Source organism: Bubalus kerabau, chromosome 12 (genome assembly GCF_029407905.1).
Source record: "Bubalus kerabau isolate K-KA32 ecotype Philippines breed swamp buffalo chromosome 12, PCC_UOA_SB_1v2, whole genome shotgun sequence".
NCBI lineage: Eukaryota > Metazoa > Chordata > Mammalia > Artiodactyla > Bovidae > Bubalus > Bubalus kerabau.
In genome coordinates this window covers 75,011,107-75,023,734 of record NC_073635.1, presented here as the reverse complement: position 1 = coordinate 75,023,734, position 12,628 = coordinate 75,011,107, and the positions used below count along the sequence as shown (strand labels likewise).

The window sequence follows — 12,628 nt, the reverse complement described above, 5'->3', positions numbered from 1 at the left end:
CAGTTTCTCTGGTTATTAGGTGTGTGGTTTTGGCTTATTGTCTGAATCTTATAAGCCTGTTCCTTCATCTATAAAATGAAGATGATACTATTAGCAATCTCCTGAGGTTGTTTCGAGGATGAAATGCAGTTGTGATTTTAAAGTACCTGGTTGCTAGGGAAGTAACAAACACTCTATAAATGTTAGAATAATTTTGAAAATAAATTAACTCTTAATAGTAAGTGCATGCCAGGTTTTGGTAAAATCCCAGCTATAAAATGTGACATGTAAGACAGAAGGTATGAGTATTTAACTTCCATAATTTGAGTTGATATTTCTGCAGGTGCTGTGCACATGTTAGTCGCTCAGTCATGCCCGACTCTTTGCAGCCTCATGGACTGCAGCCCACCAGGGTCCTCTGACCTTTGGATTTTCCAGGCAAGGATACTGGAGTGGGTTGCCATTTCCTTCTCCAGGGAATCTTCCCAACCTAGAGAACGAACCCAGGTCTCTTGCACTGCAGACAGATTCTTTACTGATTGAGCTATGAGGGAAGAAGGGTCCACATAGTACATTATATAAATCAACAATAGAAATATCCTGTTATCATAATACAAGCAATATAGTATATAAAATTTGTCTGTGTGTTATCTTTAACCACTTTAAGACTTTTAAAAACTTTTAAGCAGTACATATTTAAAGGTATCACATTGATAAATTCGAGTTTAATATTTTTCTACAAGATCATTTGACTTTAAAAACCCCTCTTGGGTGCCTGTACACTTGTAACTTAATCTCATATTTACCATGTTCCTGCCACATTCAACATTTTCTTTTCAGATTGCCTTGATAATCATAAGATAACAAGTTGATTGATCCTTCTATGTCTAGATATAGAGACCTTCAAGACTTGAGTTATTTTAGTGTTGTCTTCATTTCAAATATGCTCTTCAGTCACCAGCTGGGCAACCTGATGTGAAAGAGCAAAAGACTCTGAACCGCCATGAGCTTGCTCAGATTCCAGCTCTTCTGTTTAACAGCTGACCATCCTCAGACCAGTGATGTGATCTCACTTAGTCTCAGTTTCCATATCTGTGAAATGGGGCCAGTACTTCCTGTGTAGCTGGGTTGTAGTTGTGAGGAATAGAGATAATTAGTGTCAGGGTCCAGCTCAGAGTTTGGTGCACAGATCTTAGCCCCCAGGAGTTGAGAGAAGTCATATGCATGTGTACAAATGATAGAGCAGAATAAGATGGTTCTTCATGAGAGATGAGAGATATAAACAAAGCCTTAGGAACCCAGCAGGAAGAGATGAGTCCAGGATGGTTTCATGGGAGACTGCATTTGGGCTGAGCCCAGAAGATGGGCAGGATATTGACAGGCCATGAGAGGAGGGGCAATTCCACATGGAAAAAAAAGGAAGGAAGGGCTCCTGCTGTTTGACTGGAGTCCAGCCCTCCTCTGCAGGGTCTCACATCAAGCCCACATAACCACTACAGAGTTTCTACTGTAAGTCTCCACCATCACTGAAGGCCCCTTGCTGTGCTTATGGATGGATGTTATCAAACTTGCATTGCCATTTCCTAGTTTGCCTTTAGTTTGTATGACTGCTGTTCAGTGAGAATTGGTGACATTCTTAGAGGAAAATAATGTGAATAAGAACACCTTCCTGTCAGAGGGAGGAATTGTAGTATATACTCAAGTCAGGCTTTTCCCTTTAACAGAATCAGAAAATGGTGGCTGGGAAATTAGCCTGACTTGGATTTTATTGCAAATCATCTGAAATATTTTTCCCATTTGCAGAGTTAACAGCATACTTGAAGTTCTCCTGTCAGACTTGGGGAGAGAGACAGCCTGTTTCTTATGCCCTAACTGTGCTAATCAATCTGATTTTGGTATGACTGTCTGGTGATGTCCACGTGTAGAGTTTTCTCTTGTGTTGTTGAAAGAGGGTGTTTGCTGTGACCAGTGTGTTCTCTTCACAAAACTCTGTTAGACTTTGACCTGCTTCATTTTGTACTCCAAGGCCAAATTTGCCTGTTAATCGAGGTAGCTCTTAACTTCCTACTTTTGCATTCCAGTCCCAAATAATGAAGAGGACATCTTTTTGGGGTGTTAGTTCTAGAAGGTTTTGTAGGTCTTCATAGAACCGTTCAACTTAAGCTTCTTCAGCATTACTGGTCAGGGCATAGACTTGAATTACTGTGATATTGAATGGTTTGCCTTGGAAACTAACAGAGATCATTCTTTCATTTTTGAGATTGCATCCAAGTACTGCATTTTGGACTCTTTTGTTAACTATGATGGCTACTCCAATTCTTCTAAGGGATTCTTGCCCACAGTAGTAGATATAATAGTCATCTGAGTTAAATTCACCCATTCCAGTCCATGATAGTTCACTGATTCCTAAAATGTCGATGTACACTCTTGCCATCTCCAGTTTGACCACTTCCAATTTGCCCTGATTTATACACCTAACATTCCAGGTTCCTATGCTCTTTACAGAGCTCTTTACAGCATCAGACTTTGCTTCCATCACCCATCACATCCACAACTGGGTGTTGATTTTGCTTTGGCTCTGTCTCTTCTTTCTTGCTGGAGTTATTTCTCCACTCTTTTCCAGTAGCATATTCGGCATTTACCGACCTGGGGAGTTTATCTTTCAGTGTCATACCTTTTTGCCTTTTCATACTGTTCAGGGATTCTCAAGGGAAGAATACTGAAGTGGTTTGCCATTCCCTTTTCCAGTGGACCACGTTTTGTCAGAACTCTTTGTCATGACTTGTCCATCTTGGGTGGCCCTACATGGTATAGCTTATAGTTTCATTGAGCTAGATAAGTCTGTGATCCACGTGATCAGTTTGGTTAGTTTTCTGTGATTGTAGTTTTCATTCTGTCTGCCCTCTGATGGATAAGGATGAGAGGATTATAGAAGCTTCCTGATGGGAGAGACTGACTGAGGGGAAACTGGGTCTTGTTCTGATGGGCGGGGCCATGTTCAGTAAATCTTTAATTCAATTTTCTGTTGATAGGCGGGGCTGTGTTCTCTCCCTGTTGCTTGACCTAAGGCCAAACTATGCTGGAGGTAATGAAACAGTGAGAGACTTAATTTTTTGGGCTTCCAGAACACAGCAGATGGTGACTACAGCCATGAAATTAAAAGATGCTTGCTCCTTAGAGGAAAAGTTATGACCAACCTAGACAGCATATTAAAACACAGAGACGTTACTTTACTAACAAAGGTTTGTATAGTCAAAGCTATGGTTTTTGCGGTAGTCATGTATGGATGTTAGAGCTGGACTATAAAGAAAGCTGAGTGAAGAATTGATGCTTTTGAACTGTGGTGTTGGAGAAGACTCTTGAGAGTCCCTTGGATTACATGGAGATCCAATCAGTCCATCCTAGTTTAGTTCAGTCACTCAGTCATGTACAAATCTTTGCAACCGCACGAACCACAGCACACAAGGCCTCCCTGTCCATCACCAACCCCCAGAGTTCACTCAAACTCATGTCCATCGAGTCGGCGATGCCATCCAGCCATCTCATCCTCTGTTGTCCCCTTCTCCTCCTGTTCCCAATGCCTCCCAGCATCAGAGTCTTTTCCAGTGAGTCAACTCTTCACATGAGGTGGCCAAAGTATTGGCGTTTCAGCTTTAGCATCATTCCTTCCAAAGAACACCCAGGACTGATCTCCTTTAGAATGGACTGGTTGGATCTCCTTGCAGTCCAAGGGACTCTCAAGAGTCTTCTCCAACACCACAGTTCAAAAACATCAATTCTTCGGTACTCAGCTTTCTTCACAGTCCAACTCTCACATCCATACATGACCACTGGAAAAACCATAGCCTTGACTGGAGGGACCTCTGTTGGCAAAGTAATGTCTCTGCTTTTCAATATGCCATCTAGGTTGGTCATAACTTTCCTTCAAAGGAGTAAGCGTCTTTTAATTTCATGGCTGCAATCACCATCTGCAGTGATTTTGGAGCCCAAACAAATAAAGTCTGACACTGTTTCCACTGTTTCCCCATCTATTTCCCATGAAGTGATGGGACCAGATGCCGTGATCTTCATTTTCTGAATGTTGAGCTTTAAGCCAACTTTTTCACTGTCCCCTTTCACTTTCATCAAGAGGTTTTTTTAGCTCCTCTTCACTTTCTGCCATAAGGGTGGTGTCATATGCTTATCTGAGGTTATTAATATTTCTCCTGGCAATTTTGATTCTGGATTGTGCTTCTTCCAGCCCAGCCTTTCTCATGATGCACTCTGCATATAAGTTAAATAAGCAGGGTGACAATACATAGCCTTGACGTCCTCCTTTCCCTTTTTGGAACCAGTCTGTTGTTCCATGTCCAGTTCTAATTGTTGCTTCCTGACTTGCATACAAATTTCTCAAGAGGCAGGTCAGGTGGTCTGGTATTCCCATCTCTTTCAGAATTTTCCACAGTTGATTGTGATCCACACAGTCAAAGGCTTTGGCATAGTCAATAAAGCAGAAATAGATGTTTTTCTGGAACTCTCTTGCTTTTTTGTTGATCTAGTGGATGTTGGCAATTCCTCTGCCTTTTCTAAAACCAGTTTGACTATCAGGAAGTTCACGGTTCACGTATTGCTGAAGCCTGGCTTGGAGAATTTTGAGCATTACTTTACTAGTGTGTGAGATGAGTTCAATTGTGTGGCATTTGAGCATTCTTTGGCATTGCCTTTCTTTGGGATTGGAATGAAAACTGACCTTTTCCAGTCCTGTGGCCACTGCTGAGTTTTCCAAATGTGCTGGCATATTGAGTGCAGCACTTTCACAGCATCATCTTCCAGGATTTGAAAAAGCTCAACTGGAATTCCATCACTTCCGCTAGCTTTGTTCATAGTGATGCTTTCTAAGGCCCACTTGACTTCAGATTCCAGGATGTCTGGCTCTAGGTGAGTGATCACTGAATATTCATTGGAAGGACTGATGGTGAAGCTCCAATCCTTTGGCCACCTGATGCAAAGGACCGACTCATTGGAAAAGACCCTGATGCCGGGAAAGATTGATGGAGGGAGCAGAAGGGGATGACAGAAGATGAGATGGTTGCATGGCATCACCGATGTGATGGACATTAATTTGAGTAGGCTTCAGGAGCTGGTGATGGACAGGAAAGCCTGGCATGCTGCAGTCCTTGGCATCACAAAGAGTTGGACATGACTGAGTGACTGAACTGAATTGAACGTGCTAAATAAAAGAATGGATTTAGGTGCCTTTTCTAGAACTCGGTTGATATTGTTGCACTACAGAATGGTGCTATTCTCAGAAAGAAGCAAAATGAATATAAAATCTAGGCATAAAAACTAAGCAGAACAGTTTGTAAGGACCATCAACAGTGAAACAGAGGAATAGTAAAATGTGTGTGCATGTGTAAGGCTGGGAATCTATCTCAAAATGGCTGATTTTTTCTCATGAAAACAAAAAAGCAGTAGATGGTATTAACTTCTAAACTCAGCAAAGGGAAAAAACGTGAAATAATGATGAATGTTCATGAAACAGTAATTTCTGCCTTTCATGTTTCACACCCAGTTAAGCTATGAGTGAGCAGGAAACTTGTATGTGCCTGTAGCTGTCAGGAAGGGTTACAGTGGAGACAGTCTTTCAACTCCTTGTGGTCACGTGCTTTGCATATTGTGATCCTCACTATGAATGTGGTCCTACTCTTGGTTTGATGAGAAGATATGCAACAGTCAGCAATAGCAAGTTACAATAAATCCCAGTCCTGTTTCCATTTATGGAGTGTGTTCATACACTTCTTTAGGTTATCACAGCATCCTTGAGTTTAGTGACTCTTGTTTCTGAAGCACATTTTGAAAGAGAGGAAAGTGGGACTTAGAGAGATCAAGTGACTTGTTTATCAGGGAGACTCGAGTGTAACTCTTGCTACTGCCCCAAATTTGCTGAAGTAGAAACAAAGAAATGAGGGTTTCATTGGCAGAAAGGTATTGCTGTGTATCCTAGGTTGATGCCTGAGGGGTTTAATAGAAACTTCCCACAAACTCTGCTTGTCTATGCCAGGATCTGTCCAGTGATAATTATGTGCAGTCTTAAGATTTCTAGTACAATACCATGTGGTTCAGTTTAGTTCAGTTGCTCATTCATGTCTGACTCTTTTTGACCCTGTGGGCTGCAGCATGCCAGGCTTCCCTGTCCATCACCAGCTCCCAGAGCTTGCTCAAACTCATGTCCATCGAGTCAGTGATGCCACCCAACCATCTCACCTTCTGTCGTCCCCTTCTCCTGCTGCCTTCAATCTTTCCCATCATCAGGGTCTTTTCCAATGAGTTACTTCTGCACATTAGGTGGCCAAAGTATTGGACTTTCAGCTCAGAATCAGTTCTTCCAATGAATATTCAGGACTGATTTCCTTTAGGATTGATTGGTGGGATCTCCTTGCAGTCTAAGGGACTCTCAAGAATCTTCTCCAACACCACAATTCAAAAGCATCAATTCTTCAGCACTCAGCTTTCTTTAAAGTCCAACTCTCACATCCATACATGACTACTGGGAAAACCAAGGCTTTGACTATATTGTCCATCTCCCAACATGGAAAGAAGCTCTGGGGGCTTTGTTTTCTTCATGCGTGAATTCATTGAGCCCAGAACAAAGCCTGGCATATAGTCCATTCTCAAAACATCTGTTACATTGGTCAGATTCCAGGTGGTGGTGTTGGTAAAGAATTCGCCTGGCAATGCAGGAGACTCAAGAGACTGGAATTTGATCTCTTGGTTAACCTCCTCTGGAGTAGGAGATTGCAACCCACTCTGGTATATCTTGCCTAGAAAATTCCATGGACAGAGGAGCCTGGTGGGCTACAGTCTGTGGGATCGCAAAGAATCAGACGTGATGGAGCAGACACACACACACAATGGTCAAATACATAAATGCTGTGAAAAGTTACAGAATGAAAACAAATGAAAAATCTTGAGAGTTTTTTTTTTTTTTTAAATGTTCAAGATTACAGTGCAAACTAGTACAGCCACTATGGAGAACAGTGTGGAGATTCCTTAAAAAACTGGAAATAGAATTGCCTTATGACCCAGCAATCCCACTGTTGGGCATACACATCGAGGAAACCAGAATTGAAAGAGACACGTGTACCCCATTGTTCATCACAGCACTGTTTATAATAGCCAGGACATGGAAGCAACATAGATGTCCATCAGCAGACGAATGAATAAGAAAGCTGTGGTACATATACACAATGGAGTATTCAGTTCAGTTCAGTCATTCAGTCATGTCCGACTCTTTGCGACTCCATGAATCTCAGCACGCCAGGACTCCCTGTCCATCACCAACTCCAGGAGTTCACTCAGACATACGTGCATCGAGTCAGTGATGTCATCCAACCATCTCATCCTCTGTTGTCCCCTTCTCCTCCTGCCCCCAATCCCTCCCAGCATCAGAGTCTTTTCTAATGAGTCAACTCTTTGCATGAGGTAGCCAAAGTACTGGAGTTTCAGCTTCAGCATCATTCCTTCCAAAGAAATCCCAGAGCTAATCTCCTTCAGAATGGACTGGTTGGATCTCCTTGCAGTCCAAGGGACTCTCAAGAGTCTTCTCCAACACCACAGTTCAAAAGCATCAATTCTTTGGCACTCAGCCTTCTTCACAGTCCAACTCTCACATCCATACATGACCACTGGAAAAACCATAGCCTTGATTAGACGGACCTTAGTTGGCAAAGTAATGTCTCTGCTTTTGAATATGCTATCTAGGTTGGTCATAACTTTTCTTCCAAGGAGTAAGTGTCTTTTAATTTCATGGCTGCAGTCACCATCTGCAGTGATTTTGGAGCCCAAACAAATAAAGTCTGACACTGTTTCCACTGTTTCCCCATCTATTTCCCATGAAGTGATGGGACTGGATGCCATGATCTTCGTTTTCTGAATGTTGAGCTTTAAGCCAACTTTTTCACTGTCCTCTTTCACTTTCATCAAGAGGCTTTTTAGTTCCTCTTCACTTTCTGCCATAAGGGTGGTATCATCTGCATATCTGAGGTTATTGATATTTCTCCCAGCAATCTTGATTCCAGCTTGTGCTTCTTCCAGTCCAGCGTTTCTCATCATGTACTCTGCATACAATTTAAATAAGCAGGGTGACAATATAAAGCCTTGATGTACTCCTTTTCATATTTGGAACCAGTCTGTTGTTCCATGTCCAGTTCTGTTGCTTCCTCACCTGCATACAGATTTCTCAAGAGGCAGGTCAGTTGGTCAGGTATTCCCATCTATTTCAGAATTTTTCCAGTTTATTGTGATCCACACAGTCAAAGGCTTTGGCATAGTCAATAAAGCAGAAATAGGTGTTTTTCTGGAACTCTCTTGCTTTTTACATGATCCAGCGAATGTTGGCAATTGGATCTCTGGTTCCTCTGCCTTTTCTAAAACCAGCTTGAACATCTGGAAGTTCATGGTTAACGTATTGCTGAAGCCTGGCTTGGAGAATTTTGAGCATTACTTTACTAGTGTGTGAGATGAGTTCAATCGTGCAGTAGTTTGAGCATTGTTTGACATTGCCTTTCTTTGGGACTGGAATGAAAACTGACCTTTTCCAGTCCTGTGGCCACTGCTGAGTTTTCCATATTTGCTGGCATATTGAGTGCCGCACTTTCACAGTATCATCTTCCAGGATTTGAAATAGCTCAACTGGAATTCCATCACCTCCACTAGCTTTGTTCATAGTGATGCTTTCTAAGGCCCACTTGACTTCACATTCCAGGATGTCTGGCTCTAGATGAGTGATCACACCATCATGATTATCTGGGTCGTGAAGATCTTTTTTGTACAGTTCTTCTGTGTATTCTTTATCATTAAAAAGAATACATTAGAATCAGTTCTAATGAGGTGGATGAAACTGGAGCCTATTATGCAGAGTGAAGTAAACCAGAAAGAAAAACACCAATACATTATACTAATGCACATATATGGAATTTAGAAAGATGGTAATGATAACCCTATATGTGAGACAGAAAAAGAGACACAGATGTGTAGAACAGTCTTTTGGACTCTGTGGGAGAGGGAGACGGTGGGATGATTTGGGAAAATGGCATTGAAATATATATATAATATCGTATATGAAACGAATTGCCAGTCCAGGTTCGATGCATGATACAGGATACTTGGGGCTGGTGCACTGGGATGACCCAGAGGGATGGTATGGGGAGGGACGTGCGAGGGGGGTTCAGGATGGGGAGTATGTGTACACCCGTGGTGGATTCATGTTGATGTATGGCAAAGCCAATGCAATATTGTAAAGTAATTAGCCTCCAATTAAAATAAATACATTTATATTAAAAAATAAAGTATATTTTCAAGAGAAAAAAAATTACAATGAAGTCACTATCAAATAAGTCCCATTACTGTTGATTAAATACTTGTATGAAGAACTGATCCTAAAAGTTAATGATCACAGGAGGAGAACATATTTTAAATCTGTTTCTTTTTTCCCTTTTCTATCTCTGTATAGGATTTACAGCTTTTGAAAGATGGAGATCTAACTGAGATAGGCGATGGAGGAACTCCGCTGAGTGGAGGCCAGAAAGCCCGGGTCAGCCTCGCAAGGTAAGTGGGGTTTCAGTTGCCTTCCTGTCCCTCCTTCTCCGTGGCTCCTAGTGGACATGAGCACACAGACCCTGCTCACTGGATGGGCCTGTGTGACGTAGGGTCTTAGTCCTTTCCATGGTCTCTTGGAATGAACCTGGAGTTGTTGGACGCCATCACAATTCAGAGATGAGACCCAGGGAGTGTGTAGTGTCTCCTCCTGATGTCTCTCTACATTTTCTAGAGCTGTGTATCAGGATGCGGACATCTACCTTCTGGACGATCCGCTTAGCGCAGTGGATACAGGAGTCAGCAGGCACTTGTTCAAACAGTAAGTTTGCTCCTGTTTTCTATCATCTCTGCTTTCAAGGAACCCTGTAGAGATGAGGGAAAAGAGTTCAGGAAAGCTATTGTGCTTCAGGAGACTCTGCTTGTTCTGCCCTGGTGTCCCTTCTTCCCCTCCCTTCCCTCCATAAAAGATCCTTCATAGAAAAATTTTGCATCATGCTGAGGTCAGGACAAGAAGATACAGAAGGTGATTCCAATGTGTGGAGGACAGTGGGGTCTGTGCTTTAGAGAGTGAGGAATAGATGGCAGATTTCACCCTGTGACTTGTAGTTGATGAATCCAGACCCCAGGGATAAGGAAGATTATGTACGGGTTTTAAATCAGAGATTGGACCTTGGTAACCTGGTACTTGACTGCCAGTGCTTTTCCTCCATCATTTGTTTAAGGAAATTAGAAGCAAAGTTTTCAGCACTAACATAGGGCTTCTGTGGAAATGCCTTGTTGATTTATGCTTATTATTCTGTGGGTTTGGGAATACTTAATAAAGTATAGAATTTGAGTGATTTATTACACATCTGAGTATGACTGCAGTTATTTAACACTGCTTCATGGATACTTGCTAGAATTAATAGATCCACAATGCAGGACTGACTTGAATTTGAAACTTGGTATCTAGAATCTTTCTGAAGTCCTGACTCTCACTTTGTTTCTGGAATTTGTTGTCTGTGGTTCTTTCATGGCCACAGAATTTCTGAAAGTGAAAAGATCTGATGTTTCTCTGTCTTAACACACGCTGACCACAGCCTCTGGTGGAGTCTAGACTGGTGTCTTTGAAAGCTGCATGAACTCACTTCTTCTGAAGCAGCCTCCACATCTCCCCCACAGTTAGTTCCCTTGCTATTGTTCATCTTGTAAAACCCAATGAGCCTTCCAGCTGCACTTATTAATGCCCTGCTGTATGCACTGAGTTAAATGCCCTTAAAGATGTTACTGCACAAAACTTCTTAGTTTATAAGAAGGACCATGACCCAGGAGAGGGGAAGGACCCACACTGGGCAGAATAAGGGAGACTGGGTTGCCCAGCTCTCAATCCTGCCTCTAAGGAACCTGTCTCTACGTGGAGCTTGTTAAGACAGATGATTGGGAAAAGATCAGCCTAGTCAGGGTTTAGAGGGTTTCAATAAAGGATAAGAAATGCTGAATGTAAAGTGAAAGTGGCATCTAGAGGCTTTCACTGAAGTTGGAAAGCTCCCTGTGCCTGGGGCTGGGTGGGAAGTGCCCTGGGAATCTGTAGACTGGGCAAGTGTGTGGAGGCTGAGAAGAGGACCCAGTTCTTTTGCTGGAAGAAGAGTAGAAGCACAGATGTGGAGGGAGGAGGAAGCAGGGCTGTGAGGAGATCAAGAGGCACGTCTTCACCTGGAGGAGAGGGGCATGTTCAGCAGAGAGAAGCTGTTTGGGAATTCTCTCTGTCAGGTCCTGTGTTGGTTTGCTGGGGTTGTGACAATCCAGGCTGCTGGTCAAAGGAGACCAGAGCTCAAAAGCTTAGCAATAACAGACATTTATCTTTCTCGGTTCTGGAGGCTGGGAAAGTCCAAGGTCAGGGTGCTGACAGATTCAGTGTCTGGTGAGAGCATGATTCCTGTGAGGAAGGGTGAGGGAGCCGTGTGGGCCCCTTTTATCAGGGCGCTCTTCCCACTAATACAGGCTGTACACTTGTGACCTGCTCACCTCCCAGGAGCCCCATCTCCAGAACCTTCATGGTGGTCTTTGGGGGAAACCTGTGAATTTTGAGGATCAGTTCAGTTCACTTCAGTTGCTCAGTTGTGTCCTACTCTTTGTGACCCCATGAACTGCAGCACACCAGGCCTCCCTGTCCATCACCAACTCCCAGAGTTTACCCAAACTCATGTCCATTGAGTCGGTGATGCCATCTAACCATCTTATCCTCTGTTGTCCCCTTCCCCTGCCTTCAATCGTTCCCAACATCAGGGTGTTTTCAAATGAGTCAGCTCTTCACATCAGGTAGCCAAAATATTGGAGTTTCAGCTTCAATATCAGTCCTTCTAGGACTGATTTCCTTTAGGATTAACTGGTTGAATCTTCTTGCAGCCCAAGGGACTCTCAAGAGTCTTCTCCAACACCACAGATCAAAAGCATCAATTCTTCGGCACTCAGCTTTCTTTATAGTCCAACTCTCACATCCATACATGACTACTGGAAAAAGCATAGCCTTGACTAGATGGACTTTTGTTGACAAAGTAATGTCTCTGTTTTTTTAATATGCTGTCTAGGGTGGTCATAACTTTTGTTCCAAGGAGTAAGCATCTTTTAATTTCATGGCTGCAGTCACCATCTGCAGTGATTTTGGAGCCCAAAAAATAAAGTCAGCCACTGTTTCCCCATATATTTGCCATGAAGTGCAGTCCAAGGGACTCTCAAGGGTCTTCTCCAACACCACGGTTCAAAAGCATCAATTCTTCGGCTCTCAGCCTTCTTCACAGTCCAACTCTCATATCCATACATGACTACTGGAAAAAGCATAGCCTTGACTAGACGAACCTTTGTTGGCAAAGTAATGTCTCTGCTTTTGAATGTGCTATCTAGGTTTGTCATAACTTTCCTTCCGAGGAGTAAGTGTCTTTTAAAGTCTGACACTGTTTCCACTGTTTCCCCATCTATTTGCCATCAAGTGATGAGCCCAGATGCCATGATCTTCGTTTTCTGAATGTTGAGCTTTAAGCCAACTTTTTCACTCTCCACTTTCACTTTCATCAAGAGGCTTTTTAGTTCCTCTTCA

General features: G+C 42.7%; 1 protein-coding gene across 1 annotated transcript in view; it reads left to right on the top strand.

Moving 5' to 3' along the window:
- The window catches only part of LOC129624177 (ATP-binding cassette sub-family C member 4-like), a 164,348-nt gene that overhangs the window by 56,771 nt on the left and 94,949 nt on the right, over window positions 1-12,628 (top strand). Inside the window, exons 12-13 of the mRNA XM_055541873.1 lie at window positions 9,470-9,564; window positions 9,788-9,874. Of these exons, the coding sequence (XP_055397848.1) occupies window positions 9,470-9,564; window positions 9,788-9,874 (182 nt within the window). The remainder of the gene's footprint in view (window positions 1-9,469; window positions 9,565-9,787; window positions 9,875-12,628) is intronic.